Source organism: Pocillopora verrucosa, chromosome 12 (genome assembly GCF_036669915.1).
Source record: "Pocillopora verrucosa isolate sample1 chromosome 12, ASM3666991v2, whole genome shotgun sequence".
Classification (NCBI taxonomy): Eukaryota; Metazoa; Cnidaria; class Anthozoa; order Scleractinia; family Pocilloporidae; genus Pocillopora; species Pocillopora verrucosa.
In genome coordinates, this window is record NC_089323.1 from 13,534,022 (window position 1) to 13,552,109 (window position 18,088).

Here is an 18,088-nt window from a genome sequence, read left to right on the forward strand (position 1 = left end):
TTACTGCTGAACAGATGTTTCATCTCTTAGGTGATAATAAGTGCAACGAAAGCCCTCAAAAACAAAATCGATTGTGACACAACAGGCGGTTCTTTAGCTCGTTTTTTGTTCATGAACACTGTCGAAAAGGTGGTTTTTGCTGACATGCACAGGAAAAGTGAGTTTTACGTGTTAACGACCGGGCGAGTGTTGTTAAGTTAAGATATTTCTCGTTGCAAAAGTAGATGATCTGCGGGGAAAATTTTCCGGCCGTGAGTCTAGAGATTTAATTTATACAGTGTTCAGTAACGCACCCTTTAGCCATTTAAATTACTTGTCAGTCTTAATGGCTTTGGGTGGGTTTCAATAAAATGTATTGGAACTATTCTGCAACTTTTTAAGGCAGAAAATTAAGAACAAATATTGTAAAAATTTCTTACTGTTGGACAGATGTTTCTTCCCTTTTGTGATAATAAATGCAACGGAGGCCCAAGAAAACAAAATTGATTGTGACACAACACGCGGTTCTTTTGTTCATTGTTAGTTTGTAAACGCTATCGAAAAGATGGTTATGCTGACACACACACAGGGGAAATAAGTTTTAAATATTAACGGCCGGGCGAGCGCTGTTAAGTTAATATATTTCTCGTTGCTATAGTAGATGATCTATTGGGAAAAAGATAGGACTGCTTCAGATTAGCGGCGAGAATATGGTAACAACTCAGAATTTTACAGAAGACGGAACACAAACCAAAACCATGGAATGTTCCCGGTCTGTGGCGAGTGCAATACAACCGTATGCATATTATTTCTCGTCAATCCACATTCTGCTTTCCCTAACAGCATTTCTTGGCAATTCTCTTATCCTTGTTGCCCTTCACAAGGAATCCTCCCTTCATCCGCCGTCCAAAGTCCTTTATCGTTGCCTGGCAACAACAGATCTTTTAGTTGGCCTCGTCGCTCATCCTTCGGCTGCCATCCATTTCATGTCTTATATTCACGAAGACTGGGGCCGTTGTCGATGGACGTACCACGCAGTTCTCATATCAGGCTATGCGTTATGTTCAGTATCTTTGTTGACGATGACGACCATAAGCGTGGACAGACTTCTCGCCCTGGTGTTGGGGTTGAGATACAGACAAATTGTAACTGTAAAGCGCATCCATGTCATTTCAACTACCTTTTGGATTGCAACCGGTGTCGTTGCTTTGGGCCAAAGCTTAAATTACCACATAATATTTTGGTACGGTCTTTTAGTGACAGTGTCTTGCTTGATGATCTCATTCGCATCTTACACAAAGATTTTTAGAGCTCTTAGTCATCATCGCACTCAAATACAAGATCATGCTCAGCAAACTCCGAGCCAACCAAACGCACTGAACATCGCACTTTACAGAAAAGTAGTGTTCAGTACACTATGGGTGCAGTTAGCTTTACTCGTCTGTTATCTACCTTTTTGCATTGTGATAGTTTTGAACACTTTTGGTAAAATATCTGCAACACATTTAGACGTCATCGGGACACTAACGGGTGTTTTAGTCTCCTTTAATTCAACTTTGAACCCGTTCCTTTACTGCTGGAAGATTAGCGAAGTAAGACAAGCAGTAAAGCTGACACTGAGACAAGCACTATGTTGTTTGTAAGGCGAGTTTCTGTTCCGGTCAGACTTGATCCTTATAAAGCTAGGAACTGAATTTAATATAAGTAGAGAGTGAACCAGTATATCATCGGATAAGGAGAATAAAGACTTCAAACGCTTTTGCACTGGTATCACTGTATGGTGAGTGAAGACAACATTGCTGATTTCCTCACAAGTGATGAAAACTCGATAGATAGAACCATATCATTGGAATCGTAACAATTGGAGTTTTCCTTATCATGAGTTCAAAATATGAAATCACCAATGTCCCATATTTGAATGTCCTACATTTGAATGAACTGGCTTTTTAAACCAATTCGCACCTAAATTAATTTTTACAAAGTGAAAATAAACACATAACTTTTAATGAAATAGGTCGCTTTTCTACAATTGCTAAAAATGCAGATCACCCGCGCGGATTATTGCTTTACTTAAAGGTAAATTGCTGGTTGCTGTCCACATCACTCAGTGCCTATATTTAAGTTGGCCGCCGAAGAAAATGCCTCTTCTACATTACACTATGAGGTTCGTGAGGCACCCTGAAGGGATTAAAAATCTTTTAAGAGCGACGGTCAGGAAATATCGACCATTGAGTGGCAAGAGTTGAAAAATGAATTTCGCTTATTTTCTGACTATAAAAAGCTACTAAGAATAGAAGAAATTTAATGTATTTATTTTTCTTCCGGAGCGCTTTAATTCTGAGAAAACTGAGAAAACGAATTTGACCCGCGACGATCCCGAAAGGTCCCGCAAGCAAGTGTGAAATTAATATTTTAGACTGACTTTTGGTCTTCAAGGAAAAACGATTCAAAGGATCATGACACCGAATTTTGATAGAGTGAGTGCCTTACTTTCCCAGAAACTATATGACTTTATTGTTGTTCATAAATAGCAAACAACGTGCAGGAAAGTGCTGTATTTTCAAACGTGAAAAATCCTGCAAATACCTCCTTAATTCAAATGTTTTTTTCACTATGTGGTATAATTCAGATTTTCCTTTTAACTATGTCATTAGAGGGATTTAAGGTTGTCCTTGATAATATGTTAGAATCAGCACGGGTTTTCTTTACAGCGCCTCACGCGAAGGTTTTGAAATGACAGTAATTCATTCAAATTTTTTTACAACGACTGAGTAAACAATTCTTGTTGCGTGACCGTAATGTCAAGCGGAGTTTTTACACAGCAGGCCGGAATATACACGAAAGCGTACTGAAAACGATTCTAGTGTGAGCTTTTCGTCCTTTTTTATTGAAAGAAAGGTAATCGGCCGAAGAGAGGTTATTTTTTATCATTGTTAAGGTGAAAGTTTTCCTTTTCAGTGTAAGATGTTTTCCCTGATAAATATCAGGATGTAATTTTATTAGCTCTCGGCTAACCTGTTTAACTTTTATACTTGTTTTTTCGCTTTCAGAAGAATCGGAACAGAAAGACAAAAATCATAGATGCTTTTTAAATTGATATTTTCTTCAATTGTGAGGATTTATTTTTATTATTTGTTGAAGAAATGACCGAGTTGGCTAAAGCTCGAAGCAGTTTACTAGCCGTAGTAAATTGAATTAGTCAATTAAATGCAAAGAGGAAAAATTTAATTAGCGAAGTTGGAGTGAATTTGTTTTGCCAGTTTTGTGTCATCATGGACGTTAAGTGCTCTTTTAGCTCCTTACTCGGCGGTTCTTGCTCTTATTACCCCAGAGATAGGAGCAGATCAACTGAAGTTATTCCATTTCTGAACTGCAAAAGAGACATCGCGGGTCATAAGTCTTCCATGTCAATAACTGACGTAGAAACCGAAATCGAACTTATTTTGGGAAGAGTATCTACATCTTTTTCTTCGGAGTTAGACCTTTCGGAATTAACGATTTGTCCCCGGCACCGCTCATCCCTTGGTATTGGGTGGCGTCGAGGATCGAATCTGTGCCGAGTTCCTCCGCCAATCTCGAAGCACGGCGGACAAGCCCGAAAAAACGCAAAGGCAGAAAGAGGACTTGGCAAAAGTGCTTGTTATTACTTGGATACCTGTGGTAGCCCAGTCATAAAATGCCTTTGTTTTTTTGTCGTTTTTTTTTTTTTTTTTTTTTTTTTTTCCCTCCGCCACAAAATGGAAAAATTGCGCAATAGTACCCAGAGGTCATTGGGCCCTCAACACCATGACAACTAACTGTGATCCAATGAGGTGTTCACATGCTGATCACGCATGTTATCTTGATGATGATTGACGTTGTCATGCACGGACAGGGCCGGGTCACATGACGAGCACGAGATCTTTGCCCATACAACTCTTTTGTCAGTCGTTTTGTATTTCATCGTGTTTGGATTGCGACCATCTGGAGCTATAAAGCGCAAACGCTCAAAATACTTATAGACGCATACACAAGTCGTATTGTTCGCGGCCAATCCACACAAAAAGATGTTATTGAGCGGTAATTTTGGAACGGACTGAATCGCGAACGCTTGAAAGCCATGAAAGTATTGAATGCCTTGTATGTCTTGTATGCTAAGTATGCCAATGTCTTAGTTGAAAACGTTAACTCGTCGTAAAAAGCAAAAACCGAAATCTGAAACCAAACTGCATATACTCTATGCAATCTATTGAACAACACTACTACCGTCAGACTGAAGAACAAAATTCAAATGGATGCAAACTGCTTATGAAGAAAGACGCCATGTTGGATTCACTTGATGCCAGGGAACGTAGCTACGATAACAGTGCGAATGGTATTAATTTCACGATCAGAAAGGTGAATCTTATATTTGTTTTCATTGTAGTTGTATGGATATTCTTTTTTAATAAATACATGATCCAAAATCCCGTGTTTTTTGTGGATAACGTTATTATGTTAAGTATTGTTTACGCAATTGTCTTGTCACAGGCAACCCAAGGTCACGTCTCGAGAAAAAGCCAACGATTAATTCACGAACGCGTCACGCGTCACGCGTTGTGTGACTCAGGAATAGTTATGCTAGGAACCGTTGAAAATTTGAATACGTTATAAGGAATAGTATAGGGAACGAAATATGGTCGATTTACAAAGATAAGTATTTCGAAATATGAAGATTTTTCTCGTAAAATTTACTCATACCCTGTGTATCCGTTGTAGTTTCTGGCGATTGTTGCCGTTTTCAGCTTGCTTTACCATCACTATTATTCACGTCATCTACTTTTATTACATTGGTAAAATCTGTACAGACATCACACCAACCAACTATGTTGAAGGCTTGAAATTATATTACGATCGATTTTCGTCAAGAAATGGGCCAGGAATTTTCCACAATAGTGCAAATAATCGTGAAGGCTGATCGCGGAAAAGCGATTGCGTGACGCTCGGTAAGCTGTAAGATGACATGTTATTATATACCAGACGTAAAAACTCTTCAGATTCTCAGTCTGCATTTTGTATCCACTCTGCAGTCTATATTTTGTATCTGGTCTGCAGTCTGCTGTCTACATTTTTTAATTCGACATTTTCATTCTTTCCCGCGTTAATAATCTTCTTTCCTTTTGTAGACCACTTACAATGTTTCAAGTTATCCACCCACCCTACAAAAAATAACTCTTGCATGCATAGCATGCCTATGTTTTGAGACAGGTGTATGCCCTTGGCCAGACTTGAGCTCACTATTTCAGTATACTAGTCCGACACGCGTAGTATCACTACACTTGATTCCACGGATCCAGTACCATCCAGGTATCCCAGTTACCCTGCTCACAGGGTCTAGTTTGATATGGAAGAAACTGAGAATTTTTTATTCCAGTTGGTTCAGGTATGTATACATCATTTTTCATCTTTTCAACCAAACAGACCAGCTCTAAAATGGCGGTCTAATCTGATACTTCAATTAAAGCACTTTGTAAGCACTTTTCTTTTTTTTTATTTTGACTTTTTCAATAATTAAGTAGCCGTGACGGTCGTAAATTCAATAGCGTTTATTTACGTGTTTCTTTTCCTTTCATTATTCTAACATTTTATATTATTATATTATTTAGATTGTAGCAGCAAAAAAGTAAATTTAGAAGCCTTCTCCTAAAATTACAGCTTTTTAAAGCAGATTCCCTGATGGCCTATAAATGGTTACAGGGAGATTCAGCCCCTAAAGGGTACCTTTATCAGGCTTCAGGTATATCAAAGGGTAGGGAATTGAAGAGTTGAAGTATATGAAAGGGCAGGAGAATCTATCATTTAAGTTTTTTTAAAACAGGTTCCCTTACTTGTGTAAATTAAGACCGTAGTTGTTCAGAATAGTGATTATATCGTATCAGCAAAAACCTGCATTCTCCATCGATTCACGCAACAAGTATTTGTCGCAACTGCCGGGTTAATCTTGACGTGCAGAAAATAGGGGAGCTGCCCACAAAGCTTCCGGAGACCAAGAACCTTTCTTACGAGGAAACTGAGACCATTGAGACTTCTGTAAGTTCTGAACTGGCACTCAATGGAAATGGTGTTATTAACAGTGGCACCAAACAAGGCCCGCGGGGCAAAAAAGATAAAAAAAAAATAAAAAAAAAAAATGGATAGGGACCTTATCATCACAAAGTCTGCATGAGCGGGCCCCGTTTCCTTGCTGCCTTTCCTTAAAATGTAACGAATAGGTATAGAGAGCACAAATTAACCGATTTCGTAGACCTCAGACTGTGTGCTGGTATCCAAGAAAACAATGCCATATGCTTATTCTGTGCCTTCTATGTCATTTTTTCCTTAGTTCCGCAGATAATGAAGAGGTTTAATGCCGTGCATTTTATGTCGCCCTTGCCTCTGCACACAGTTGAAATTTATTCATCGGATTTTCTATTTTATTCTCACCAAAATCTGAGAACTTGAAGCAGTGGCAACAAGTTAAAGACCACGTGGTCCGCGATGGTAGGCTGAGGCCAAATTGTTCTTTTAAGAATAAAGGGTTCATTAAAAAAAAAAAAAATGCATTTTTCCTTCCACTTGCCCCCACCTACACACCCCACCCTCCACCTTATACCGCCAGGGATACGAGTTCATGTGATTTTCTCAAGGTTAAGGATACGGTGAATAACGCCCAGAAAAACGTTTCGGGTTTCCAATATACCACTCCGGGTTCCTTCCTGTAACCTTCCAATTGCTGCAAGTACTCCTTGTTCGGTGGTAGCACATGACTTACTAGAGCAAGAAACGTCATTATATTTACCGTCAACCCTCCTGAAAGAAACCGAGACAAACAATAGAGGAATGAAGTCGGAAGAACCTATTGACCACCTTAACAGTTTCTTAAGAAGTCGAGACGTTAGTCCTATTAGGTACACCCTAAAGAAACCTTGGAACGATGCCAGTGGAAGGACCAGACGACTACATGAGCGCAAAGCCAAGCAAGCGGTTTCAGCTCTTCTTGGTGAAATAGCGCCTAATGATCTAGATCTTCTCTAGGAATCTATTATGTCCTCAAAACAAAATGAAACTGGAAATCACACTTGTTCTAGTGGTTTAGATAAAGAATTGATGTACACGCTGGCAAACTGCTACAAAAATGCAAACGAAAGGGATTCTCGCAGGCAGATATTGTCCATAATGGCGGATAAGGTTAGCTTGGCAACAATTCAACAGTGAATCCCATGCCTGACAAGTTATCGGTTTAAGGTCGCCAGGCAGCATGCTGCAGCCCATGGCAGTGGAAAACTGGTGCCTACCAATGCACAAACGAAGTCATTCATACCTGAAGCAAAATTAGTGCATTTCCTAGACTTTATCACAAGCTCCCATGTAATTCAAGATCTTCCATTCGGAGCCAAGACAATAACATTGTCAACTAACGAGGTTATCCAAGTTCCAAATATGGTACGGAACATGATACCTGAACGAATCGTTTGCCAGTACCAAAAATATTATGCCGAGCATGATTTCACACCCATGAGTCGCAGTACACTACTAAGAATTCTGCATGTTTGTTCCGCTTCGACTCGCAAGTCATTGCAAGGGTTAGATTACGTAAGCTGTTCTGGTGCGCAGGCATTTGAAGATCTTGTGAACGTTGTGCACCAGCTCGGGGAAAACGGAATGGGTCGTACATGGGTAAAAACACAAAAGGAAGCTTTAAAGGAGGCAAAATGGTACCTCAAGACTGATTTCAAGGTAAAATAAGAAAGTGAAAAAGGGAAATAATTTTGTTGCGCGCCTGGCGTAGGTGTATTATGAATGTTACTCGACTGCCTACTACATGAGTGCTCTCTAATTGGTTACTGCTCGCGTCTAGGTAGGTGACTGAAGGGTGGATTCCCACTGTCGCGTAAATTTCACGTGCATACACACGTAGCTTTTAGGCGCGTAATTTAAATAGAGGCAATGTTTGAAAGGTCGCACGTAAACGTAAAAGTTGAGCGAGGTTTAGCTTTTACGTTTACTCGTGGCACTCCATACGTTCTTCTATTTTATTCATACCCTTAACACTATTTAGACCGGGTTTGAAGCCCCCCTTTGCTTTAAGGTTGAATAACTTCAAAACCACTCAAGTTTTGAGCACCAAACCTAGCGACTTTTCCTAAAAATCATCTGGACTATCTCTGGACAAAAAACGAAAGAAAGCGATTTTTCAACTCTTGCCACTAAATTAAGATTTTGGTCGATGTTTCCTGACAGTCGCTCTTAAAAATCTTAACTGGCAAGAGGCAGGCCAGTTGGCTGTGTACAGAGCGCAGCCAAGGAGATGACTCAGACGAAATATTTGTACCAAAAATAAGAGTCTCCCCATCATGCGCTCAATGCCTAAATCACCTGTGTATTGTTATGAATCACTCTTAGAACAAATTCAAACGCAAGTTTGTCTCTAAAGTGGTGGTTATAGTTAATACCATTATTGACTAACAGGTAGGCCAACGGAGAAATTAGTAAGTGTTTCCTCTCTTAGGAGATGAAAAATGTTAGTTGTTTGTTGTGGACCATAATGTGTACTGGCACCTATGATCTTTTTTAGAGAATTATATTCATCATATCTATCCTTCGGTAGGGAAATAATAGTCGATGCTAGTATTTTTCCTCGCTCCTACAGAGCTCGAAAAATTCAATGCAACTCGCAAAATATCTTCGTGTGATTTGTGAATAAGGTGTATATACGAATGAGGTGTACATGTCAAGATGCGTACGCCAACGTAACGTGACCCACCCAAACGTTCTTAAATAGACCATTTCACCTTTTCAAACCCTCACTTTCAAAATGAGGCTAAGTGCAATACCACTCTTGTGAAAATGAAGTATATTTGTATCAGAATAAAAACCTCACCTTTTCATATATTTGCACTAATTAACCCACTTTTTATAATAGAGGTTTTTTCAAAAATGGCCCATCAATTGTTGACAGTGATCATGACTTGTTTTACTTCGCTGCACCTGACAGTTGTTATTGTAGTGGCCATTGTTTTCATTTCGCTTGTTGCTACAGTTGCTGATGTAATAACTGCATTTTATTTACAACCAATTAACTTGCTCACACGCGCTTTCCTGCTGTTAGCGCCTTAGCAGGTATATGAACTTTACACCTCCTATGAGCTCTCCTCTAGTTTGTTTCAAATGGTTCTTAGTGACGCTACTTCGCACGACAAAACATGTTTGGTTTACAGTGTATGAAGCGCCATTAAAAATATTGCCACAGACTCACGACCATAAATTTCGAGTCAAAGAGCGATTAAAACGAACTGCAGAGGATAAACCGTCCAATTTAACTGGGCGAAAATACTTTCCTTGTAGCTTTCCATGGTCATTCTCTACCAAGCCTCTTCTGTTTCACCAATTTTCTCATCATATTCCTGCAAGAAGAAATTTTAAAACTTGATGGCAATAGGGAAAAAACCCAAGCAGAAGATGGAATAGAGGACTCCTAATGGTTAGCATAAATATGTACTGTGATTTAAAGCCGAATAGCAGGATATGAAAGAATTTACCTGATCGCATTTAGCTTCGCTTCTACTGATTCCCAGGGATTGCGATCTTCACGGAATTCTAGAAGCTCTACAAAAAAAACCAATAGACCAGTTGCCATAGCAACAAACAGAGACCTCTAAAACCAAACTATTAGAATTGACATGATAATGTTTCAGCAAATGAAAAACCTTAGTTTTTATCGTTTCCCTGGCTAAAGCCATTCAAACGAGGTATTTTTTTCAAAGGTAGTTAATTCTTCCAGCTTCACACCTTCAGCAAGTTTCTTTTCACTGATCCAACCGCCCTCTTTGTAATATTTCATGCGCAAATGCTGGAAAAATAATACAAGTCATATCGACTTAGCAATGAATCATTAGAACTATAAATCGATCGATCAATCAAAAAATTAATGGATAAACTAATTCATCCATCCATCATACGACAAATAACTTTGTAATAACAACAGCTCACAAAGCAAAGTGACAAAAAGGGCCCTATTACAAGTACGAAAAGAGTGAAAATGGAAAATGAAAAAATCCCTATAATCTGGCAGTTATCTAACAAACTAACAGCACGGTTTTACACATGCGTATCGCGTCCAAGCGCAGTATAAAGCACTATTACGTACACTGGCCCGCCTACATACCAGAAAAGGAAATCTCTCCATACGAGTGAGCTGCAAAATACGATCCACATCATACTCCAGACGGGCGACTTTCTTGGCCTGAATGTAGGTCGTGCTCATCTGTGCAATGAGTATGTTGAGAAGAATCACAATCACTGTCCCCATGTACGCCATCATTAACAGTATTGAGAGCCAGCTGTAAGAAGGAGAGATCTATGAGTAGTGACGGTTACAGTTCAACAAATGCGGTAGTCAAGGGACCGATCCAAATGTGTACAATAGCGTTACATAACGTTGACTAACATACTTCAACTCACGTAGTAGGCGCACACTTGGGTCAAAAGCACTTACTTGAAGGTTGAGTAATCGTCCACAATTGGTCGCTGTTCAGACAAAGTGCGCAAACCGCTCCACAAAATATCTTCAAAATCGCTGAATGTGGAAAGTAAACAATTTCAGTTGGTTGCATACTGACACAATAATGTTAAACGCTTGGAAAGCCAAAGTCAGACTACAGTATCGGTGCGAAAAGTTGTGTTCAGTTGGTTTTCAAAATAGGATTTATCAATTGCTGCTTGGTTACGTTGTTAGGTTAGATTACAGTATCACATTAAAGTTTCACCATTTAAAAAGAAACTTTTTCATACTTTTCTTCACGTTGAATATAACCACGACAAAAACTGTTAACCTGGGCAAATAAGAATTTCTCCGCGGGACCTGAGATCTCAAAAGCTATTGTGCATTTACACATTTTTTGTTCAGAAAGCCTCATTGAAAAGGGAAAAAAATGAAACACGAAGACACACCTTAATTCGTGGGTTTTAACTGAGGAGGAACGGAGTGATAGAAACAAGGAAGTACAGTAGGGAAGAAAGATCACAGAAAAAACCGCCATGAAGCGTGTCAAATCTTGTTGAATGATCTTAGCCAAAGTGTTTGTGTATAATCCTGTAGTCCTAAAACAGATGAGGAGCTTGTTAACTCATTTGAAGACCCTAACTACCTATACAATTAAATTGTACTTAATGATAGTAGCCTTTTATAAACTTGTTTCTTCACAATTGTTGAAGATTGGAAAATCGTTGATAAATCAAATGATCATTATCAATATTTTTTTTGGCATTCTACCACACCAATTGCGGTCTACAAGTTGTGAAGTTTATTTATCTTTTGGAGTTTCTCCTTTTCCTACCAGCTATTATTGGGAAAAAAATGTTACATATCAATAATGAAAAATTTAAAAGCTGACATCACAAAAAAAGAACTGCTACCACCGTCAAGCGCCGAGCAAGGAAAACAGTGAAGAGGCAGCTGATTTGGATTTTTACGCCCTTAAAAATCTATCCATTACAATTAATTTTGGTTACTGGTTACCTTGTCAGGCAGGAAAATTTAAATAGTCTCAAGAAGTTGAACAAGAAAGCCAACGATGCCAGAACCCACTGAGCTTTACTACCAGTGTACCGTAAGGGTATTATACACACGATCAACAGCAGACCTAACCAATCAAACAGAGTCATCCACTCTGAGAAGTATGAGAGCCCCTCTCTGCAGGAAGAGTTCAGACAGACAAAATCAGAGATTTTTCTCAAGGTTCATTTCAACAGTCTTTTTCTCTTGTTCTTGTTAAAACTTGAGTCTTGTGGGGTTCCAAGATACAAATGAAAACCAAAATACATTGAGTGCTTCATCTACAATGTTTGTAAAACATAGTATTACAAAGGTAGTCATTGAAATCGAAAAACGATCCCTCCTCAGTCAAGCAATTAAGATTCAAGTAAAATTCTGTTGTGTATACTTGTGACTTCCTTACAAAAACAACTAAACTATTGGCTGCATAGTGAGTGTGATATTCTTAAAAGACCAGTCTGTACTTGTGACTTTCTTTACAGTAACAGCTAACTGGACGTCTCGTAAACAAAATGTACATTACGCAGGTAATATTGCTTTTAAAATGAGAAACGAGCCACATCATCATGGAAAACAAAATTTATCAATAAGGGTACGAAAAAGCTCAACTGACTGGGTACGCAAGGTCCTAGCTTGGTAACAAAGTAACCCCCACAGCGTGACAAGGGGATGATGTGACCGACATTCATTTTGATCGACGTGCATTCGCGCATTAAGTTAGGGGCAAGGTGACTATACTTGAGAGGCACAGGTAACCAGGTTGAAGGTATTGTGACAATTAGGAAGACACGGCAAAGGGAAAACTGACCTGTATACGATCACATCTTGATTTTCAAAACACTCTCACGGGACTATTGTGATTAAGACTTGGAAAATTATTGAATTTACTGATATTGCGACGAACCTCTTATCAATCCGTTGAAGAAAATAAGTAGCGAGAAAAATTTAAACACAGCTAACGCTGATTAATTTTTGGTTTGCTCGCGCGTCCAGATTTCCACTGTGATTAGCCATAAACAGTTAAACATATTTCTGGTGTTCGTGGTCTTCTGAGCAGAACAGTAATTATTCTCCCCCTTCACAAGATTTCTTGTTCAGGCGTTAATATAATTTGACTTGACCGTCATTAGCAGTAAGAGTGACTACTTACGTCTTCATTTGATTGATTTCCTCAGAGATATAACAGGCAACTATCAAAAGAGTGGTAACCTCACAAAATCCCCGCAATGAGTCTGCTGCACTGCTGTAACGGTTTGGGTCTACTTTTGTTGAAGCTTGCAGCAAAGAATAAGACAAGAGTAGTAAGAAGATGACATAGAGTACTGCTTGAAGGCTGTTGAAGAAAAATTGGCCAAGAAAAAATTAAAAAGTTTCAGCATGTAAGTCTATTTTTTTCATGATTCAGCGAATTAATTTAATTGTTTGATACTGTAACAGTTTAAGCCGTTAACAAACGGCGCTATTTGGTCCGTTATGTATGAATTCCATTACCGACTGGATGGAGACTAAGATAACATATTACGCCATTATCTAAGAACCGAGGTTCGTCAGCTTGGAAAAGATTGCTGTTGGCGTGACTCTGCTAAACAAGTTATACACATGTACATATTATATTTAACTGATATTGACTTTACCTCAGAAACCAGTGTCCATAACTCTTCCATTTTGCTGTAACTAACATTCTGACCACTGGGTGCTGTAAAGCTTCCTGCAAATGGAAGTACTCAAACATAATCATTTGCACAATTTCTCCACTATAGGAAAAGCATGCTCCAGGTGTAATAAAATTGTCATTTCTGCCAGGAAAGAGTATAGTATAGTATACATAACAATTGCTGCAATAACTACACTTTGAGAGTTCAGAGAGCAGCTGCTACACTTTCCAAAAAATTGTCTTCAAATGTTCTTAGAATTTGATAAAGATCACTGCCATCATTTTAAGAAGATTTCAGCATTACCTAGCTGCTAATCTTATGCAAAATCACAATGTACTGTAAGCAAATAGCTGCTATTAAGGTCAGCACAAGAATAATTATCATTTGAGTCATAATTAAAAGCCTCTTAGTTTAATAGATTACACACGTTCAAACAGATTGTCAAGGGATGGGAAAAGGAACGTGAGGTCCCACTAAAGCAGGATTAAAGCAGAGTCAACTGCACTCTACCCGTAAGAACATTTAAAGAATTTTTGACAGAGTAGGTTATACACTCTTTGGAATCTCAAAATGAAGCCAGTTTTTGGAATTTTAAATGTAACCTCAGTACCACATTAAGTTGAAAATAATCTGGCTTCTGAAACATACATGGTCCCATTGACTGGTCAGAAAAAAAATTCCTGTAGTCAATTTTTCCAACATTTATTGCCAGATGGTTGTATGTTACAAAACAATTAACAGAAAAAGTGCCACCTAATTAAAGGCAAACTTAGACTGCATGTTTTAACTATTGAAATTACCTCTTTTATGGACAATAATAATTTTACCTTATTGTCACTTTTTGCAATAGCATGAAGACAAGACTTGTCCCTGCAGTTAAAATTTTCATTATTTGTCTGCTTGTTATGCCCCTCTGAAGTCACAATCATTGGAGGCCTTCCTCCTTCATCCCCATCCAATATATGATAATAGAAATAATACTCCAGTGGATTTTCAGTGATTGTTCTCCAAGCCCCTTCAATTCCTCTTTCTTCTTCTTCACTTGCATATTTTTCTTTACGTTTTGGAAGGAATGGCCAGTGTGGGTTTATCATCTGGTCCAATACAGCCACTACTGTTTTCTGGAAAAATCACCATGTCTATATTAAAAGTTTCACTCAGGCTTATCTGCCAATTAGTACCCTAGATGTATGTTACATGTTACAGCAAAAGTATTAATGACTTTAAATGGCCCTAAATGAAAGCAATCTTTTTGCAGGCAGGCAAAATCACCATAAAATGCTCTACACTTTACTATTAAGCATACTATAACAATTAACAACCTCCTCCTATATATTTGAGGCCTTGTTATGCCTTGTTTCAAACTTCAACAGTAATAACTCATTCAGTAATCAAAGGTATTCCTTCCCAAACAAAATTCTGAGCAACTTGTCCATTTCATTAATCCCATATACATTACAAAAATTAGCATGATAATCTTTGAAAAAATGCATATTTTAATAAACCCATTGACATTTCCTTTTCTGGCTAGAACTCTTAATTCATTCCCAAAATCTCATCAGTAATTCTTCTTCCTGTTTGCAATATAATTCATGTTGTCAGTTGGGAGAGTTTGGATTTGAATCTATAAATGATTCCTTAATTGGTATTTTTCTATATTCTTATCACTTGTCTGCTTGATATTACATTAATAATGTAAGGAAAGATTTTTTTTGGTCATTCATGGGAGTTAAAGGTTAACAATAACACTTATCATTATATTATAAACACAACTTGAAATTCCTGTAATAACAGTATCAATAAGTGTTAATTAGCTGCAGGTTTTATATATTGGATGTAAAATAACTTTGTTATACTTATCAACACCCAAGAATATTGTATACAACTCTGCAATAAAAAAAGGCTTTGATGTATGAATAATGAGACTCCAGAAGTTGAGATTTTGATGCAAAAAATTCTCACCTTCATCTTAGGATTCTCAATAATAGACTTGAAACTGAAGAAACATGGCTGGATTCCTTTCAAATCATCTCGTCTCCAACAAAATAAACTCTGTACTCTGAGGACATTACAGTAATCAATAATAAAATATTTTAAAAACTTCATGCAATTCACCTGTTCCACCATTTAGGTAAAAAGAGAATAAGGATACACTCATTTTAGCTACATTTTATTATATATTTTCAGAAAGCAGAAATATCATAAAAAATTTTTTGATCCCTTTTAATGTAATTTTATTGAAAAATAAAATTAATGGACTGCATAATTTAATGTAATTTCAATTCATTTTTCTAAGTTGAGAAATTAATTGCTGTAAGAACTGATTAATCATGTTACATTTGCAATTATCCAAATTATAATGTACCTGTCATGACTAGTCACTCTGATTAAATAGGCTGCCACATCATCATTCTCAGCAAGTAATGCCAGCTCCACTGGTAAAAGGCATCGTTTTTTCTCAGGTTGTAGTTGTTCTCTTGTCATCGCTGGTAGTAGTCCTGGACATTTCCTCACGAGTGTTTTAGTGACATGTAAAAAGCCAAGTTCTGCAGCATAGTGTAGCAATGTCTTCTTTGTTTTGTCATCCTCATCTCTGAATGTTTCGTATCTGTTTCCTAAGTTAAGTTCACTTTCTAACAGAATCTCCAAAAATCGATTTATCTGCAAAGCACAATTACCGGTGAGTCAAATGACAGCTGATAATAATGCCCTTTTAAAATCCTGGACTGGATAAGATTTTTGGGGAGGTACAAAAAGTCAACATACAGATTGAATTGCAAATTTTTTCAAATTCAACAGCTTTCATTGTCCTCCTTTCAAAAATCGAAAAACAAACCAAGAAAAAAAGTCTTATTTATATAAATTTCATGTGACACCAAAGGGCTTATAAATTTTATCGAAAATGGTAACCATGTATTTTGAACATTTTTCAATCCAAAACATTGTTCACCCTTAACAGTTAAATTAAAACAGATCCCGGAAAAATTTCCGCACAGCCCCATACTTAATTATGCATGCACATCTTACTGGTGATACACTGAATAATAAAGCCCCATATATGGATGTATAATGATGTATGGGGCTGTGCGGAAATTTTGCCCAGATCCCCAAATAATTCGTCAAACCGTAATGAGCTGAGTCCAAAATATTACTTTTACTTGAAATACCCGAGCCTGGGCAAAAAAATAGTTGACTAAGGCTACCTGCAGAGCAAACAATTTACATGTAGCTGTTTTGGACCAAACCAGTAGTTAATGCTTCAAGACCGTTTTACTTACCTGCTGTTCAAGGCTTGCAAGATAATGTATATCACCTTTGCAATTTTTCAGAGCTGGCCACTTTTTCAACATCATAAGTGCCGGGTCCTCACTGTCCAGTTCTCCGCCGTCTATGTGCTTTTGGATCAGTCTTTCGACATGCACTTCACTAAGAGCGCTATTCCACGAAAGACCTCCACTCCGCTTTTGACGTACCTAAATGTATAAATAACGATAAATGTAACGTTTTCAGCTTTTAAACTTGGGTTATCACAACATCCATGATGCTGGCATTCTCGTAACCAAAGACCATCTGGGCTAGCCTTCTTCTCCATCCAAGTTGTTTTGTTGTTGATGTTGTTGTTGCTTTCAACAAGTACATTGGTCAAGCGCGGCCTCATCTGAAGGAAAGGTTTAACTGTTAAACGCAAATTTTCATCGAAGACTCTCGTTATTCTGTCCACCATCAATATTATTACCTTATGCCAGAACTCCGTGTCCAATTCGTCCTCCAAGAAATGTACACTTAGATCATCGTTAGGTTGCGGAGTGCCTTGTTCGCTATTGCCGCACTGAACAAACTCTTGCTTTTTTTTCTGCATCTCTGAATTTGTTATCGCTAGCCACATCTATTTTGTCTGTAGTTCCCATAAATAAACATGACCTTACGATCACAAAAAAAAATTAAATAATTCTCGCCGATCGCCGATCGCCGATATAGTCTAAACACAAACGCTATACAGCGGTCAAACTTGGGCATGCGCGCAAGATCAGTTTTGACCATCCGCGCGTCAATTTCCCGCCAAAGGAAAATTAAGCTGAATACTTAAAAAAGAAACATTCCTCCCACTGACTAACCCAATACAACTTATTGAAAGGTTCTTCTGAACATTTTCGAGAAGAGTTATGGCAGATAGAGACAAATCGAAGCACGCAACACATCTACCGCCACTTTGATGTGCCATAGGGGCGTTTTCTTGGAAATACCGCGTGACACTACGAGAACTGCGGGCTCAACCTGGTTCAGGTCATTATTGCCCTTCCCTAAAAATAAGCGAGAGGAACGAGAGGGAACAGGCCACTTCTGAGTTCTCGCGGTTCAGTGATCCGATGCCGAAATAATTATCGCGCGAGAACGAGGCTAAGTGTGAAGTCACTCTCATCCGCACAAAGAATAAAATGAGCGAAAATTTCTCGAAATTTCAGTGTGGGAGACTGAAAAACTAGTTGTGAGAGAGAGAGGCATTCAGTGAAGTGATGGTGGCAAAGAAAAAAGAACTGTTCGATTTATGCAAGAAAGCTGAAAGCGATACAGCCGCAAAATAGGTGAGCATGCTCCGCCATAGCTATTCGAGTCATTTGAACGTTCAGAGCCACGATTCTTCTTCAGGGGGTTTGCTTACTGAGGAGGCGATAACAAGTAGCTAGCGCTAACCTTATAACAGGTGCTACGAACCTCATAACCATGTTATTGCTACTCAAATTCAGTCACTTAATTCACCCCTGTTAATTACCACAACATTTTTTTGTTACGTGAGATATGCGACGAAAAAGGTTCGACAGAAACTTTCCTGAAAACGGCAACTTATCTGTTTTGATTTGGGCCTAAACCCACGTAATGAAAGAAAGCAATAGGAATTTTAAAA

The 18,088-nt window shown here is 38.2% G+C and overlaps 2 protein-coding genes and 1 pseudogene across 2 annotated transcripts; 2 read left to right on the forward strand and 1 right to left on the reverse strand.

The window, feature by feature from the left end:
• The first annotated feature begins 689 nt into the window (after window positions 1–689).
• On the forward strand, window positions 690–1,622 carry LOC136277196 (trace amine-associated receptor 1-like). Its single transcript, XM_066158888.1, has one exon. It carries the CDS (start codon window positions 690–692, stop codon window positions 1,620–1,622), a length of 933 nt encoding a protein of 310 aa, XP_066014985.1.
• Window positions 1,623–6,816: 5,194 nt separating this feature from the next.
• Window positions 6,817–7,722, forward strand: LOC136277197 (uncharacterized; annotated as a pseudogene).
• A 1,530-nt stretch (window positions 7,723–9,252) lies between these two features.
• LOC131770339 (uncharacterized) lies at window positions 9,253–17,044 on the reverse strand. The gene is made up of 14 exons (XM_059086070.2): window positions 16,922–17,044; window positions 16,464–16,658; window positions 15,551–15,846; window positions 15,148–15,244; window positions 14,013–14,306; window positions 13,165–13,238; window positions 12,681–12,863; window positions 11,495–11,668; window positions 10,927–11,076; window positions 10,472–10,552; window positions 10,142–10,316; window positions 9,766–9,826; window positions 9,516–9,582; window positions 9,253–9,380 (listed from the first exon to the last, which is right to left on the reverse strand). The coding sequence occupies exons 1-14, from the start codon at window positions 17,042–17,044 to the stop codon at window positions 9,332–9,334; spliced, it is 2,019 nt and encodes a 672-aa protein (XP_058942053.2). The 3' UTR covers window positions 9,253–9,331.
• Window positions 17,045–18,088: the final 1,044 nt, after the last annotated feature.